Source organism: Aquarana catesbeiana, linkage group LG04, assembly GCF_042186555.1.
Source record: "Aquarana catesbeiana isolate 2022-GZ linkage group LG04, ASM4218655v1, whole genome shotgun sequence".
Lineage (NCBI taxonomy): Eukaryota > Metazoa > Chordata > Amphibia > Anura > Ranidae > Aquarana > Aquarana catesbeiana.
Genome location: NC_133327.1, coordinates 625902645 through 625921690, shown reverse-complemented (window position 1 = coordinate 625921690; position 19046 = coordinate 625902645). Strand labels below are relative to the sequence as shown.

At 42.5% G+C, this 19046-nt stretch overlaps 1 protein-coding gene across 1 annotated transcript in view; it reads right to left on the bottom strand.

The window, feature by feature from the left end:
* Positions 1-19046, bottom strand: part of AIDA (axin interactor, dorsalization associated) — a 74211-nt gene that overhangs the window by 30246 nt on the left and 24919 nt on the right. Inside the window, 2 exon segments of the mRNA XM_073628345.1 lie at positions 1453-1507; positions 6541-6594. Coding sequence (XP_073484446.1) covers positions 1453-1507; positions 6541-6594 — 109 coding nt within the window.

Below are 19046 nucleotides of genomic sequence, written 5' to 3'. Positions count from 1 at the left end.
TGAGAAATCCCCCTTTCCACCTTACCTGTTTGCAGCCTGCTTGAGACGCTGGGACATAAACAGCGATTACAACACCTGAGACAGAGTCAGCATGTGTAGGTTTGTGCTCTTGGCAGCCCCCGGTGGTCACAATAGGCATAGCATGCATTTACCTTAAAGGAGAAAAGCCACTAGAACTCAAAAATTCTGTGGAATCTCCTCTTACCTTATCCAGCCGCAGGGTGCTGTTTACACAGACCCAATCTTCACCTCTCACGGTGGGCTCCGTTTGAAAAAACCGTCAGAGACTGGGGCCCCCATCAGTAGGGGGATCCAACAGTTCTGGGACCGTAAAGCACCTCGCCAGAAATTAGGAAGTTTAAAGCCATTTTCTGATCTGCGGGGTCCAGCTCTCTAAAAAGAGAAGCATTACGGGTAAAACCTCGTTTCTTCGGACACGAGGCCCGGGTACCATTCAATTCGGCCATGAAAAGACACTTTGAATGGATCCGGTTCGCCTGGCTTGCCCCAGTATAGGATCTTAGGATATTCCCTTTGGAGCTCAGCACAGGACATCTTTACACGTCCATCACCTAAGACACTGGCGTAAAAACTGAGGTATCCCTGCAAGGGGGAGGGATTATATAGGGGGTTGAACTTCCTGATAGGGTGTGCCAGTGTCCAATCACCAGTGATACCTATATAACCCATCAGTAATTACTGTGGCTCTGTGTCCCGTGATGTTCGAGAAATTATATATTACACATATACATACATACATACATATACACACACACACACACACACACACACACACACACACACACACACACACACACACCAGCACATTTGGATTGTAAAAGATTATCACACTCAAAAAGGTTGTAAGACTTCAGAACTCCCGAAATGAGATATTCCTGTCCATTTACCAGACTTTCCCTCCATCCTCCCCATGGCTTTTGCTATGGCCTCCGAGGGAAGCCTGCAGGGACAAAGTGTATCAGGGATATTGCTAATGGGGTCTCCAAGTCACATACACTAGTTATGGGCGGTTGCTACAGTTTTCAACCACTCGCTGCCTACTTAAAAATTATTGGTTGGCCCCCAGTGGCAAATTTCATGAACCAGTCTGGAATGGTCTCAAAAAAAAAAAAAAAAAAAAAAAAGTCTAAGAAAAACAGTAAGATTGGAAACCTTGTTGTGAAAAGGATGTATGTCTGATCAGCAAAGTTATGAGTTTTCACAGGGACCATCTGTATTTGATGGTCATAAAGCAATACTAGTTATTACCAGCAGGTGACCAAAGCAGACAAGAAAGCACCCATTCCTGGACAGTATTGTAAATAAGCTATTCCCTGCATCACCTCTTCAGAGCCAGTAAGTGTTAGGGAGTTTGGAAAGGGTTGCTTCCATCAGCGCTTTCCCACAGGCATTTTGCTCAGTGACAAGTTTTCTTTAAAACTGTGTACTTACTTGGCTCTAGTTTCTTTAGATCTTCGAGCTTGAACCCTTCTGGAGATTGCGTGGACTGAAAAAGTGAACATAATATTACAGGCATTTATATAGCAAAGACAATTTACACAGTACATTACATAATGCACATTCAAAACAGTCCCTGCCCTCAAGGGAGCTTACAGTCCAAGATCCCCTATACCACATGCATATACACACACTAGGACCAATTTAGACGGGAGCTAATTAACCTACTAGCATAGCTTGGAGCATGGAAGGAAACCAAAGTACTTGGAGAAAACCAATGCCAGCACAGGGCTAACATACAAACTCCGTACAGGTAGTTTCCTGGCAGGAATATGTACTGAGGATCCCAGTGCTGCAAGACAGATTGCTCAGATGTAATCCATAGGTGGCTGAACAGTAGGTAGTAACATAATAGTGAGAGATTATTTTATTGGCCAGTCACTTGTGACTTATATGTGAACCCCTCCTATATGTAGACAGCATAAATCTTTGCTTGGTTATGCTCTATCCTGATTGTCAAGCCTCTTTACCTTAGGATAACCATCTACTGGCCTGTGACAGCAGTGACATCAAATTTCGCTCTAAAAATTTAGCAAGATTAGCAGTTTAGAGGCAGCAGTGCCCAAGATGATCTCACACTGAAATTACTGTACACAGTTTTGAGGCCAAAGAACAGTGGTGCCTAGGCATTGAAGTACACTGCTACTTTCCAGGAGGAATTCAAGAACACAAAAAAAAAAAAAAAAAAAAAAAGGAAAAAAAGGAAAAGGGGGTACATGGGTACATTTCTCACAATTATTTCTAAATGCTCTGAGTCAGAGTTGGTGAAATGGAAAGTCAATGCACCCTTATGGGGAGTGACAGAAAGTGGGGTGAAAATCAATCATTTTGTAAAAGCAGAGGCTGCGAGATGTTGAGACTAAGGCTGGGTCACAATATTGCCTCACAGCAGGGGTCCAGTGCATCCCCGTTCACCGTTTCAGGTCTGATTTCAGCCCGAATTTTTGCCAAATTTGCACCGGTGCTGCAGCGGATATATATGAACCGGCTTCATAGAGACCCGGTCACAACCTCCTATCATGCAAATTCCCTGCATCAATTTCACATAGGTGTGAACCCAGCCTAACAGCCCGAACCAACTCCAGGCAGGCAATGGATGGAAAATGTATTTTTGGTCAGTTGGAGTTGGTTGGGATGAAAGGCAGAAACTACCTTAAGCAGAGAGTAAGTCCTGGGCCTCAGCATCACCTTGTCTCTATACAAAACTAGAAAAAAAAAAAAAAAAAAAAAAAAAAAAAAAAAAAGTTACTTGTAGGTTAAGACCACTAGCTAAGAGGCGCTGGCTACAATATCACCTTATGGGGTAGGACAGATCAAGGTCTCTATAGTTTTAAAAATCGTGGTTTCTGAAGCACAGTGAGAACTAGATTAGGATTCCATGGAGTCACAGGGAAATGAACGGAGAAGGAACTACATAAACTCCCAGTACAAACGATCGTAATCAAGGAGTGAGAAGCCAATGGTCTCCAAAACGAGATGGTAACCTGACCTTTAAAAATGCAAGATGCTGATTCAGAATCTGATGTCCACATCCAGTGGTCACCTGTGCGTGGATGTGAAGTTCTGCCCAGCACAGGATGCAATCCAGCTTTCTTGCTGTGATTCGATTGAACATGGATTGGATGACCCACCAGCAGGTTGCTTCAATGTTGCAGACACGAACAAATCATCAGGATGTTGATCAGGAAACGAGACTCCCGACGATGACGACCAAACCCCCTGCACCAGAAAGGTGTCCAGGACTCTTCCTAAATGCAACCTAAATGGCATCCATCACGGGGCTCTTCCAAATGACAGAGAGGGAGGACTCCCAGAGCAGGATATCTGAGCCCCCAGACAAGGGACAAATTGGTCCTTGGTGCCAAACAAGTCGGTCTGTCCAGGGACTGGACTGACTTGTCCCACAATGAAAGAATGTTGAATTGTAAAGGTCCAGGGTGAAACTGTGCAAATGGGACTGCCTCAAAAAAAGGAGGCTACCATCAGACTTAAGGCTGTCATGCAAATGCAGAGTCACACTCCTCGACTGGAGAGTTCTAATCTTAGATTAGAGAGTTTGAAGCTTCTCTTTTGGAAAAAAAAAAAAAAAAAAAAAAAAACCACTCTGCTTTGTACTGTGTCCAGAACTAGACCCAGATATGATAAACAATGGAGCTGGTTCCAATGATGATTACTGAAGGTATAGGATAAAATCCAAAATGCTGTGATACTGTCTAACCCAGTGGTCATCAACCCTGTCCTCAGGGCCCAAAAACAGGCCTGGTTTTATGTATTTCCTTGGGGAGATGCAGACTAGAATACTGCAATCACTGAGCAGCAAATAATATCACCTGTGATGTACTTCAGTTATCTTGCCTGTTAGTGGGCCTTGAGGACAGGGTTGATGACCACTGGTCTAACAGACCCCATACTGACTGTTCCCTCAACAGGAGGTCATCCAAGTATCCCACAACAGGGATGCCATAAGAGAAAATCAAGGATAGTACAGTACCTAGGTGAACACCTGAGAAGCCAAAAAGCTAGAGCCACAAACTGGTAGTGTAGGGCTCCTACAGCAAAACACTGGCAACACTCTGTTCTGGTAGGACATGCAGGTACAAGTACTTGATGTACACCAAAGCCAGAAAGTCTCCCTGGTGAAGGGAGACGATAAACTTGGTGGAATTCATATGGAAAATTCCAAGCTTCAATAAAGATATTCAGTGCAATTAGATCCAAGATGTCCCCCTGTGGTTGGCAACAGCAAACAGGTTGGAGTAAAACTCCTGAAAATGCTCTGCCATAAGAACTGGGGCAATGACACCTTGATCCAAAATACCCAATGGACATGCTAATCTGTGCAGTGGGCACAAGGGGAGAAAATGAGGAAAATGAGGAGGGAGCATGGAGAAAAACTCCAGCTTGTAGCCTTTGGAGACCACCTTCTAGCCTATGGAGACCACCTTTCACACCCAGGTGTCTGAGATGCAGGCAGTCCAAGAATCCGCAAAGGTTAACAAAGGTCCCCACCACTCTGGGAAGTGCTTGGGGGGGGGGGTTAAAATGGACATGGGTGATGTGGTAGTGGAGAAATGAAATACATGCACAAGGCCACGACCATTTGCTCCAAAATATACTATGACCAAGGGATGAACCGTAACAGTAGCAAGATCACTTTAAAAAAAAAAAAGGGGACTTTGACCAGTTAGCCAGGGTTTGGCCAAGCAAGTTCACAGCCAAGAGGTGGCGAAGAGCAGGGTCTGCCAGGGAGAACAGAGCTCTAGCGAGGGCTTTTAATCATTGTTAGTAGGAATGGGCACGGGCGTATTCGGATTGAAGCCGGCACTGCACACCGCCAAACATAGGCAGCGTGTGAATGTGCAGCTGCCGGTCGGGAAATGCCTCGCTGCCTATGATTGGTGGTGTACAGTCAGTGACAGCTTCCTGGCGGGTTTGAATCGAATACGCCCGAGCCAATCGCTAATTATTAGATGAGACCTTAAAGGGACGCGCATCCTCCATTATGGTGGTTGTTTTGTTATGGCAAAATACAGACAGATCCAGATCCAGGTGCACTGGGAAAGTTAGTGCTGGAGGAAAGATGTCTATCTAAGACATTAGCAAAAGACTGTGGCTTGCTGGTAGTGGGAGAGATTACCCCAGGCTGACCTACAGTTTTGTTTTTTTTTTGTCAGTGTCCAATCCTTCTCTAGCAGCATAACCTGCAGGTGAAAGACTTCCCGTGTCCCTCAATGAACGAGAAAGAAAAAAAAAAAAAAAAAAAAAAAAAAAAAGAGGATAGATATAGATATAGATATATATATATCCATCCCAATATGTATCTCCCAACTAAGGTTTTTTCCATATGTGAAGTGTTGTAAGCTCAGCCATTATGACTTTAGGGAGGAGCTCAGATGTGAGATGTATGCAATATGTTGGCATGTTTGCATTGTTCAATGTAAAACTGGATTGTTCAGCTGGGACACACCCTTCTTCATTCAACTCCTGCAGGCAGGTTGTGTAGTGGCTGCCTGCCATGAATCTCACAGCCGACAATGAAGAGAGCCAGGAGGCCAGATAGACCTCTCACTGGATGCACAGAAAAGTCAGCTGGAATCCACACAGTTCATCACTATCCTCTCAACTGTGGCTCTGTCTGCTACACAGCAGCCAACATGTAGAACAATAATACAATAAAATTACAACTCACAAGTCCTAAGGTGTGGTGGCTGCATTACTTTTTTGTTTGCAGGCCAAGCACATTATCTGAAAGTTCATGTTTTCTGGCAGGATCAACAGATTTTTATAGTCTCCTTGTAACTTCTGTACTAAATTGCAATCTCAGAGAATTTTACCTGCCTTCCCAGCTATCTTCTGTGATCAAAAAAGGCAAGAGGTTTGTAGCCCAAAATCAAGAAAGCAGCCTAGGATGACAATGCTGCTCCTACATAGTGAAGGAGTGTTGTCATCCTAAGATAGGAAGCTTGTTACCTGTAGGATTACCATGTAAAAACAAAAAGGGACAAAATACTGAAATAAGAAAACTAATGCGGCCACATCTAAAAAGGACTGGTAATCTGCAATATATTATATTTTTGTTCCTGGGTTTAGGTACAATTTAAAATTCAATACAGGAGTTCCTTGCTTTTTCCATTTGTTATGGAAGAGATGACTTGTAAATACTTTTGTTTCAAAAGGAAAGGCTGTAAATTGTAGGGGGGTAGTGGAGGGCTTTTTCTGCTTTGCTATGGCCAGAGGCAGAGACGTGGCATAAAACTGTAGACTGACGAGTATAGTCACTCTCTTTATTCTATAAAACCATAGAACACAGCAGATAATATGCGCTTCACCTTAAAAACCTTATGGCAGATAAAGCAAATCAGATATATGCTTCAACTGCGTATGAAGCCATGTGGCTGGAGTTAAACACTGCACAATAATAGTAAAAGGGGAAAATATTTACTGAACCATGCAAGTGACATTTTACTTAAATGTCTTTCTTTCAGATCCAATAGTACAAGAAGTTGCGTTACCAGTACATACCTGCAGGGCGGCGCTGCGTAGTTCTAGGCATGTTGCAATTTTTCCAATGATTTTCTGTGAACAAATAAAATGAAAGATGAATAGGACTATTCTATAGTTATAGTACCAATGTATGTAGCCAATGAATGGAACAGTAACAGGCTCAGATTATTTGCTGCTGTGTCCCTAATTATGTGTAAGCTCCAGACAAAGGTACTCTAAAGGCCCGTACACACGATCGGATTTTTTGACAACAAACATGCAAATTAGCCGTTTTGGAGCAAGATCTGACCGTGTGTACCACTTGACCACCAGGCTACTGTGGCGATATCCCTCTCAGAAGCCAGGTTCATGACTGTCTGCACTCACAGGATGTTCTCAGTCTTCTGGGTTGAATGATGCTGGATACCACTGAACTCGGGAGAATGAGGGCATCTAGTGGTAGAAAGGAATAACTGCAGGTACAGTGGCAGAGAGAAGATAAATATTGCAGACAAAACTGCCTTTTGTTTTAAAAACCTTATGAAGAAATGTAGATGGATCAAAACATTAAGTGCATGGGAAATGAACCAAATATTCTGGATCTACATCTGGAGATAAAAAAAAAAAAAAAAAAAAAAAAAAAAGGAAGAAGAAGAAGAAGAAGAAGAAGAAGAAGATTCCTCATCAGAAAAGCGTGGTGTATTTTCACTAAGAGTTAATATTGCATTGTTTACCTTAGAGTCATTTTTTATGTGACTTTTGTGAAAAAAAATAGAATAGTCACAAGAGGGAGCTAGCAGTGGGTCAGTACAATAACTAGATTTTGAGAGAAGGCATCAGCCACACAGGGAGAGCGTGGTTTTCAAAGAGTTAGTCGACTGCTAGACTTGTATGGTAATAAGTAACAGTAAAGCTCAACTGTTGAATATCACTGCAAAAGGTAGGAAGTAGATATGGCTGCCCCCATGTGTACTATAATTACAAAATTACATAACAGGATTTTCAAACATTAACACTTTGGACTCGATCACACCATGTGTGGAGATCAGTGTTCTGCACCAAATCAACACAGGTCTCTAAAAGGGCACATTTATTTCAGGTATCTGTCTAGTGCCAACAATATACACAACACTTTACATACTATACATTCATATCAGTCCTTGCCCTCGAGAAGCTTCAAATCTAAAAGGTTCCTAACTCACATTCATGCAGTACAGCCTTGACCAAATGTTTTGAGAACGACACAAATATTAATTTTCACAAAGTCTGCTGCATCAGTGTTTTTAGATATTTTTGTCAGGTGTTACTATGGTATACTGAAGTATAATTACAAGCATTTCATAATTGCCAAAGGCTTTTATTGACAAATACATTAGGTTTATGCAAAGAGACATATTTGCAGTGTTGACCCTTCTTTTTTTAAGACCTCTGCAATTCGCCCTGGCATGCTGTCATCAACTTCTGGGACACATCCTGACTGATGGTAGCCCATTCTTGCATAATCAATGCTTGGAGTTTGTCAGAATTTGTGGGTTTTTTTTGTTCACCCACCTTTTGGAGGATTAACCAAAAGTTCTCAATGGGATAAAGGTCTGGGGAGTTTCTTAGCAATGGACTGAAAATTTTGATGTTTTGTTTCCCAAGCCACTTAGTTATCACTTTTGCCTCATGGTAAGGTGCTCCATCGTGCTGGAAAAAAAGGCATTGTTCCTCGCCAATCTGTTCTTGGATGGTTGGGAGAAGTTGCTCTTGGAGGATGTTTTTGTACCACTCTTTATTCATGGCTGTGTTCTTAGGCAAAATTGTGAGTGACATAACCAAAATTGAGTGAGCCCACCACTCCCTTGGCTGAGAAGCAACCCACACATGAATGGTCTCAGGATGCTTTACTGTTGGCATGACACAGGACTAATGGTAGCGCTCACCTTTTCTTCTCCGGACAAGGTGTTTTCCAGATGCCCCAAACAATCAGAAAGGAGGTTCATCGGAGAAAAATGACTTTACCCCAGTCCTCAGCAGTTCAATCCCTGTACCTTTTGTACCAGTCTGTCCCTGATGTTTTTCCTGGAGAGAAAAGTGGCTTCCTTGCTGCCCTTGACACCAGACCAGTCTCCAAAAGTCATCCCCTCACTGTGAGTGCAGATGTACTCACACCTGCCTGTTGCCATTCCTGAGCAAGCTCTGCACTGGTGGTGCCCCGATCCCACAGCTGAATCAACTGTAGGAGACGTCCTGACTCTTGTTGGACTTTCTTGGGCGCCCTGAAGCCTTCTACACAACAATTGAACCTCTCTCCTTGAAGTCCTTGATGATCTGATAAATGGTTGATTTAGGTGTAATCTTAATGGCAGCAGCAATATCCTTGCCTGTGAATCCCTTTTTGTGTAAAGCAATGACAACTGCACATGTTTACTTGCAGATAACCATGGTTAACAAAGGAAGAACAATGATTTCAAGCACCACCCTCCTATTAAAGCTTTTAGTCTCAACTCAATCAGCATTACAGAGTGATTTCCAGCCTTGTTCTCATCAACACTGACACCTCTGTTAACGAGCGAATCAATGACATGCTGTCAGCTGGTCCTTTTGTGGCATGGCTGAAATGCAGTGGAAATGTGTTTTTTTTGGGGAAGAAGTTAATTTTCATGGCAAAGAGGAACTTTGCAATTCATCTGATCACTCTTTATAAAATTCTGGAGTGTTTGCAAATTGCCATCATAAAAACTGAAGCAAACAGACTTTGTAAAAATGTATATTATTCTCTAAACTTTTGTCCAGGGCTGTACACATACTAGGGCAAATTTGGACTACCGTCAATCATCCTACCAGCAGCTCTTTGGAGTAAGGGAGGAAACCCACACAGGCACATGGAGAACATGCAAACTCCATGCAGATAGTGTCCTGATGGGATTCAAAAGGCACCACCCCCAATCTCTATCTGCAAATAATTACTGCCCGTCTGATAAGAATATTTTCATCAAGCTGATCTCTTCTACAGGTTTTTCCAAAGACATTAACAAGCTTGTGCGCCTTCAAACAAGAACAAAGACGGTAGCTCTGCTACAAAACATATGAAGATTGTGATTTCTCCCAAAGAGAATGTTACTGATTAGTAGCTGACAATGCCACATTTTAGTTTTTTTTTTTGAATCTGTCATTCTTATTTCACTGCACACTGTGAGCTCAGTGTGCATTAGAGGCTGCAGCAAGTCAGACAAAGCCTGCCTCATGGAGGACAATCCGTGTCATCTAGCACTTTCCTCCCCAGCCTGGTTGTCCTGGTGGATCGCTCCTTTCATAGACAGGATTTCAGTTCTTTCAATCATGAAGGCTCATCATATATTTCAGTGTATGTTTCAGTAAACTATCGCACCCTGCCAGCCCCTTCAACCAGCCATGATCTGCCTGCACTGCATACAGGAACAGAGACCCATAATGCCAATGGGTCTAACATAAGGTATGTAATGAAAACTGAAAGTTTTTATCAAGTTAAATAAGCACAATAATTTCCAGAACCAAGGAATGCAAAATATAAAACTTCAGCTTTAAAAGGGTTACTAAACCCGGGACCCTGCATTCACGATATCTGATCTCCCACAGTACACAGAACATGGAAATGCAAATATTTTAGTAAATATAAACTTCTAAATACCCTTTTTCTCATCAGCAGTGTGTAGCAGTCTTGTGACTTCTATGAGTGTCTATTTAAAAAATTGTTGGAGGAGTTTTCATTCTCCTGACTGTAGAGCTGCACGATTCTGGCTAAAATGAGAATCACGATTTTTTTGCTTAGAGGATAGATCACGATTCTCTCACGATTCTCGCGGCGTAACATCATCTTTCACATTAAAACAAAAAAAATTGCGCTAACTTTACTGTTTCTTTTCTTTTATTTATTGAAGTGTATTTTTTCCCAAAAAATTGCATTTGAAAGACTGCTGGGCAAATACAGTGCGATATAAAATATTGCAGCAATTGCCATTTTATTCCATATTATAAAATATTATAATAAATAAATATATATATATTTTTTATCTCTAATGTTTGGGGGTTCCAAGTAATTTTTTTTAGCAAAAAATATTGATTTTTTAAAGAAGTGTCAGAAAAAGATTTAGACTTTAAGTGGTTAAACTTCCTGCATTTACAGGTTGTTTAAAGCTTGGCAGATTGCCCAGGTTATTTGTTTACACAGAGAAGTTCTATCCCTTTGATCTAAGAAGGAAGTTAGATACAATGTTTCAAGTTCTAAACTTGGCAGAATGCCTGGATGTTTTCTTTTGACAGCTGAGTGAGCAGATAATCTCTCCACTTGTTTATATGAAAGAATCGTCAAACTCAGCAGGAGAGATCGTCAGGGGAGGTGAATCGAGATCACGATTTTTTAACGATTAATTGTGCAGCTCTACCTGACTGTCCTACAAGGCTGCAGGACCCCTGACCCTCCGATTGGCCCTGTGCTGATCACATGCACCCTCCCACAAAAAATAAAAAAAACTCTCCAGCAATACACACCAAACTGAGCAAATGTAGAGTGCCTCCTAGGGCCCTGTACTGTCAGGAGTTGGTTTGGGGACTGTGGAAGAAGGAGAGGATCAGAGAAGACAGGATAAAACACAATGCAGAGGATTAACTCCTTAGGTTCCACAGTGAGTATAACAAGCATGCTTTACTGCATATACAGACCGATTTTACGGTTGTGGGTTTAGTAACACTTTTAGATTCGTTCCCTGTAAGTAAAATAATTTTTGCTAAAAAAAAAAAAAAAAAAAAAAAAAAACACACAAAACAAAACAAAACAAAAGCAAAACAATCCGAGTAGCAGTGTCCGTACTTCTGCAGACAGAATTTAGAATACCATGCAAAAATGCCATCAGGAGAAACAGAAAGGTCGGTGCAGGAGCATGAAAGGGTTTTACAGCCGTCTACAAGGCTAGCCTCCCAAATCCTCCAGATGCAGCAATTAGAGGCTGGAAGGGAGCGCTGTGTATATAGTCCTATGTAGCGGCAGACATATACTGGACGGCAGTTCATAAACTAGCTGTCATTTCCCCATTTAAACTGGGTGCGACTGCTTCACAACACAGCTATGAATAATGCTCACTGGTGCCTTGCCAAGCTGGGATCTGCTTTCCATATTACATTCTACCAAACCCTTCCAACTCTCCAAATCCCTGAAAAGCCATAAAGGCCGAGCGCTCACGTGGTGTTTCCAGTACGAGCTGACGGGGATGTGACTGAAGTTGAGAACTGTGAAAAAAGGGACTATTAAGAGCATTGGTGTCATTGCAAGAGACTGGGATCCCCAAATCAGCTCATTACAAGGGAATAACCACAATCCCTTCACCTTCCTACAGGGCACCCCAGAATCAGTATAGACATTTCTGCAATGAAGGTTTTAGAGGAGGGGTCAGTACTAAAGATGCATGTGCACACTACCTGTGATTTTTTTGGAAATGTCCTTGCAGTGGGGTCCCCCAGTAGCCCAAGGGTTAAATGCTTCCCAAGTCTATGGTTAGAGGAAGAACCTATATTACGTACCTTATTCATCACTCCCCCAGTGCTCTCCTCTTCTCTCTGACACTCTGGGTTGAGTCCTTGTCATCCTCACACAGAATGCAGGACTAATGATCCTGCACTGAACCTGAGAAAGTCAGAGTGCATCCTTCAGCCGGAGCACCAAAAAGAGGCTTTAGTGACCATCATACACCATAGAAGAGACCTACCGGAGTGAGGTATAGGTCTTGTCCCTCCCCCAGCCTGTGAATGGTCAATGAAAGTAAACGTGTAAGCTTTCTGTGACTATGTCCCCCCCATTAGCATGCCTCTGGTTAGGCTTCTTGTGGGGCTTCTCCCTCTCCCAGTCTGAGCTTTGCTGTACAGGGACTGCAAAATGGCAATACCAGGTCAAATGCTGGTCCTTTCATTGCTTGTATTTAAAACAAAATTAAACAAGGTCTTTATTATTACAGAGCTGCATCAATTTGTGTCTTATATCTGCCTAGGAGTTCTGCCTTAACTTAAAAATCTCAAGCTTTACCATGCAATTTTCATTTTCAATCAGCAGCTTTCATTCAAATAAAACCTGAGATGATTTCTGTTATAGCGTAACAACACTGTCCTTATCTTTCCTGCATTGTCACCCTATTACATTGGCTTCCAATGAAGAGTACAAGTGGCTGTTTCAGTACAATTATGTGGGCAGGGTCAGGAAACCCAACCTAAGAAATGCCAGGCAACCATCACAGAAGACAGGAAGTGGCTACATAAAGGATGAGGGAGATCAGCAGCACTGAAATACAACAAAAAGGATGAAAAAAAGAGTCAATTGTCTTAGCCGTTTAGATACTGTGGGGTTGATTTACTAAAACTGGAGCGCTCAGAATCTGGTGCAGCTGTGTATGGTAGCCAATCAGCTTTTAAATTCAGCGTGTTCAATTAAAGTGATTGTAAAAGTCTTCTTTTTTTTTCCTATAAAAACAACATGTTATACTTACCTGCTCTGTTGCAGTGGATTTACACAGAGCAGCCCGGGTCCTCATTTTGTCGGGTCCCTCTTTGGTGCTCCTGGGCCCTCCCTCCTGTCAAGTTCCCCCACAGCAAGCAGCTTGGTATGGGGGCACCCGAGCTGAGTCACAGCTCCCTGTGTCCATTCAGACACGGAGCCCCGCTCCGGCCCCTTCCCTCTCTCTCCTGAATGGCTAGCTGACTTTGATGGACAGCAGTGGCAGCCAATGGCACCGCTCCTTTGTCTCAGCCAATCAGGGAGGGAGAATCTCAGACAGCTGAGACACTGGTGGACATCGCTGGACAGAGGGGACCTCAGGTAAGTATTAGGGGGGCTGCTGCACACAGGCAGCTTTTTATCTTAATGCATAGAATGCAATAAGGTAAAAAACCTTCTGCCTTTACAACTCCTTTAAGCTTGTAAATCAACCCCACAGTGCTATAGCAAACTAAAAATGTTGTCCATCCAAAACCAACCAATTTTAGATTAGAAATAAGAATGCAACCTGCTGAAAGTCCTCTTCAAATGTATCAATTTAAATATTCTAGGCCAGGGGTCTCCAAAGTTTCTAAACAGTCCTTCAGACTTGGGGGGGGGGGGGGGGGGGGGGGACTGCGGCTAATGAGGAATACGTAATGTCCCAGCATCAGTGGGAGTAAACAATCCCCCCATCATTGATGTAATTGGGAGGAACTGTGGCCCATCATTGGTGTCATCGGGCCCCATTGACTGTCATTGGGAGGAACTGTGCCTCATCATTGGTGTTATTAAGAGGAATTGTGCCCTTCATTGGGGTCAGTGAATAAAATAGCACCGTAAGGGCCACATCTGGCCCCTGGTCAGCAGTTTGGAGACCACTGTTCTAGGCAAAGGTGACAAAAAAACAAAATGCAAAAACACAACCATTATGTATGCATGCGTGTGTATTTGATTGGATGCAGCTATTGTTTGGTAGACAATTTACCACCCAACACCTTTGATTTTTTTTTTAATTGAATGACAGTGGGTGGGAGGGGACCCATATGACCACCCAGTAGGCAAATTTCAGTGTATGACTAGTTAAAGATGAATGTGCATTATGGAGAATATACCTTACTTTTTTAACCTAAGGGGATAGGCACCATACCGACTTTGACCCTTTATACAGGTCACCAGGGACCATGAGCCAAAAAATTAATAAAAGTGCTGCACTGTGACCCCCCCCCCCCCCCCCCCCAAAAAAAAAAAAAAAGAAAAAACAACAAAAATGGGAAAATTATATTAGATTTGTTTTTTTGTGTTTTTTTTATTGTGAAGCAAACAACAAATAGGACAAAAATAACAGAAAAAGTCAATGTGCATAACTATTCACCCCCCTAAAGTCAATACTTTGTAGAGCCACCTTTTGCGGCTATGACAGCTCCAAGTCACTTTGGATAAGTCTCTATGAGCTTGTCACATCTTACCACTGGGATTTTTGCCCATTCCTCCTTGCAAAACAGCTCCAGCTCCTTCAAGTTGGATGGTTTGCGCTTGTGAACAGCAATCTAAGTCTGACCACAGATTTTCTATTGGATTGAGGTCTGGGCTTTGAATAGGCCATTCCAACACATTTACATGTTTCCCCTTAAACCACTCAAGTGTTGCTTTAGCAGTGTGTTTGGGGTCATTGTCCTGCTGGAAGGTGAACCTCCGTCCTAGCCTCAAATCACACACAGAGTGGTACAGGTTTTGCTCAAGAATATCCCTGTATTTAGCACCATCCATCTTTCCCTCAACTCTGACCAGTTTCCCAGTCCCTACTGCTGAAAAACTTCCCCACAGCATGATGCTGCCACCACCATGTTTCACTGTGTTTGGGATTGTGTTCTTTGGGTGATGTGATGTGTTGGGTTTGCGCCAGACATAGCGTTTGCTTTGATGGCCAAAAAGTTCAATTTTAGTCTCATCAGACAAGATCACCTTCCTCCATACATTTTAGGAGTCTCCCACATGCCTTTTCACAAACTCAAAAACGTGCCATTTTGTTTTTTGCTGAAAGTAATGGCTTTCTTCTGGTCACTCTGCCATAAAGCCCAACCCTATGGAGCGTACGGCTTATTGTTTTCCTATGTACAGATACTCCAGTCTCTGCTGTGGAACTCTGCAGCTCCTCCAGGGTTACCTTAGGGCTCTGTGCTGCCTCTCTGATTAATGCCCTCCTTGCCCTGGTCCCTGAGTTCTGGTTGTCTCTAGGCAGGTTTGCTATTGTGCCATGTTCTTTCCATTTGGTTATGATAGATTTAATGGTGCTCCTAGGGATCAAAGATTAGGATTTTTTTTTTTTTTTTTTCAAACCCTGACTTGTACTTCTCAACAACATTGTCCCTTACTTGTTTGGAGAGTTCCTTGGTCTTCATGGCAGTGTTTGGTTAGTGGTGCCTCTTGCTTAGGTGTTGCAGCCTATGGGGCCTTTCAAAAAGTGGTGTATATGTAATGACAGATCATGTGACACTTATATTGCACACAGGTGGACATCATTTCACCAATTATGTGACTTCTGAAGGTAATTGGTTGCACCAGAGCTTTTTATGGGCTTCATAACAAAGGGGGTGAATACATACGCACATGCCAATTATCAGTTTTTTATTTCTGAAAAATAGTTTTATGTATATATTTTCTAATTTTACTTCACCAACTTAGACTATTGTGTTCTGATCCATCACATATAATCCAGATTAAAAAAAAACATTGAACTAAAGGCTGTAATGTAACAAAATAGGTAAAAAGCCAAGGGGGGTGAATACTTTTGCAAAGCACTGTATTTTATTTTTTTAATTTGCACAGGGCAGCACTTTTAATCCATTTTTTGTTTATTGGCAGTTAAAACTACAGTTTAGCTATGGCAGTTTTTACATAATTACACTAGTTAAGCTTCGACCAATACAAGTATATATATGTGCCATACCTGTGGGATCCCTCCAGAAGTTGGAAATCACTGTAGCAGACAACATTACTCCAGTGATCTCTAGCTTCAGGGTCCTGTATGGAGCGGCTGCCCTGTTGCTTAGTGAACACAGGAGGTCACTCACCTGGCATGGCCACCATTTAGGGAATATTTTGCATTTTCTCAATGAATGCAAAGTGTTCTCCAACTGCACAAGTTGGAGAGACAAGGCAGTGATGTCACCATCTCCACCTTATCCAATCAGAGAATGTTTTGCATATAGTGAGGAAATGGAAATGTGTTCTCTGAATGGTGCGCATGCAGAGCAAGTGATCTCCTTTATTCAGTAAGCAGCAGAACAACGGCTCATCATGGCACCCAAAGCTTGCAGCCAGCACTGTAGTAGCAGTGCCAACTACAGCAATTTTCAGCATCCATGAGAACCCCACAGGTATGGAATCTACGTACTTACAATGGTCTAAGCTGGAAGGTCACCATAACTAAACATTAGATAAAAATAAAATTTTCAGGAATGTTTCCTAATCTTTTGCCAGACTACAGGGTAGACCTTTTTAAAAAAAATATTCAGCTAATCCAATATGTTGTTTTAATGTTCTGCAGTCTATAATAAATGTTCCAGACGCTTTCCTATACCCCACATGCTGTGCAGGTGCTGGTCCTTGCCTGGATGGATGACAAACCAAAACTCCTCCAAGCTCTGCTAGAGACTCACCCACAGGGCCCGGCGAGGCCTTCACAGGCCATCCAGGACTTCACTTCTTGATGTCTCTTTCCTGTTTCAGCTCATTTAGGGGGCTGAGATAATCGTTCAAGAATGTTAAATTGTCTTCTTACTTCAAATCCGACATGAAGAGTGACTAAATGAGATGCAGATTTTAATCTGTATGTATTTGTAATGTCTTGGCCAGCAAAACGGAATTTAATTTTCCCGGCTCTCCGTGCAGTACCTAGTTATGCATAGCAGTCCACGCCTGAGAGGTCAGGAGACCTACCCCTGGAGATCCAACCGGAAGTCTTGGACCCGCAGAGCACCAAAAGGCTGATTTACACCACTGGAATCTTAGGGAGGAGAGCGTCACTCAAAATAAAAGGATTACCATTCTTAGCGTATGTAAACCCCGACAATGAACGTTTCTTATAGTTAACTGACCAAATATCTATAAAAGGGTTTGGTTATATCTGATTGAGACGTTCAAAAATAAAAACACAACACCTGTTGATCTTGCTGATAGCTTCCTGTGCTGACGATTATCAATGACAGAGGACTGCAGAATCTCACCCATAGGGGTCTACAGTCCTATCGGCTGTCCTGATAAGGTTAAGAGAGAAAGAAAGCGAGCGTTGTCATCCTTAAGCCCATCACACACGATCAGAAATTCAGATGAAAAATACCACTTTAGAAGCGATCGTACGATAATTTGATCATTAGTACGCAGCTTTGAGAGCCTTTCACGAAAATTATCTGAAGGGACAAACCCGAAAAGGTTTCTTGTACGATACCAGATTGTATGACTTTCATTTAATTAGAACAGTAATCGTCAAAAAAAAAAATAAAAATATATCAGAAGAACACGACCACGCATGCTCGGAAACATTACAATCACTTCCAAAGTTGTATTCGTCGTACGAGAATTTTCGTAACCTCATTTTCGATATGAGACCAGATGCAAATAAATAAAAAACACAACACAGAAGATCCTTCGTCCGATATCCTCACTGCGTGTACCAGGCTTAAAGGCCAAAGTTCAACTTTTTTTTTTTTTAAAGCCCAGCTCCCTTTGTACCAATATACCAGGGATATGCAAGTAGCGGACCTCCAGCTGTTGCAAAACTACAAGTCCCATCATGCCTCTGCCTCTTGGTGTCATGCTTGTGGCTGAGTCAGAGTCTTGCTATGCCTCATGGGATTTGTAGTTCTGCAACAGCTGGAGGTCCGCTAATTGCATATCCCTGCAATATACCATTAATGTACCTCGGTTGCACAAAAATTCAAGTTTTCTTTGATTGTTGAAAACAAGGCCTACCTCAGCCATGGCTTTATTTTGCAGATCACTTCAGAGACTTCCTGGTATACAGACAGGACAGACCAGCCAGTACTACCCAGGAAGGAGTTTACCAGATGACCTCATTAGCACACTTTCACCCATCAACTAAGTTTTCACAGCACCCCCAGTGTTCTGTCAGAAAGGCCAACTGGTCAAAATCTCCAATTAAGTCACTTCCGGTGAGTCTCCAGCAGCAGTAATTGCAGATTGAGGACTTGGCCGTTTTCACAGAACACTGGAAGCGTATACACTACAGTACATGACGAGTTGGCTGTTTAGACAGAACTCCGACTAAGGCGTAAAAAAAAAAAAGTTGTCGCCGCCTTAGGAGGCGGCCATGTTTTTAGTTAGTAACGGGCAGACTAACAATGTCCGCTCATTCTATCGTGTAACGTAGTGTATACGCTGCTGGTGTTCTGTGAAAACCGCCAAGTCGTCAAAATCTTCATTTACTGCTGCTGGAGTCACCGGAGGTGACGAGGTTGGAGATTTTGACGAGTTGGCTCTTTTGACAGAACACCAGTATTCCTCCATGCATGCATTTGCCTGGCTTACTCAGCATCCCTTCAGACGGACTCAGGGTGCATGCTAAACTTCCTGGGGCTACATGCAGTCTACAGAGCACCCCTGATGTAGTGCAGGAGCCTGCCTGATTGGATACAGAGTGTTTGGAGAGATGTGTGTCCTCCTATTACACTATATATAGTTTTGCTAAATCTAAAAGGAGAGATTGTACAATGTATGGCCACATTTATACACCCAAAAGTACCTATATTGCACTTTCAGTGTAATTTATTGCTAACTGCACACCAAACGCACATTTTGCAAAATGAAATAACAGGTGACAAATGTAGTAAAAAACGTGCAAAATGTCCCATGAGCTACTGTGCCAGGTGGAGTGCAGCACATTGAAATCCAAAAAAACATGCGCTCCCACTACTCCAAATGGGGCCTGAAAGTGAAATTGATGTTTTTACAAAAAAACAATAAGGCTCCATTCACATCTGTGTGTTTCCAAACGTATGGCAAACTGCACAGAAAATGCGCACTTTGCCGTGTGTTTCAGAAA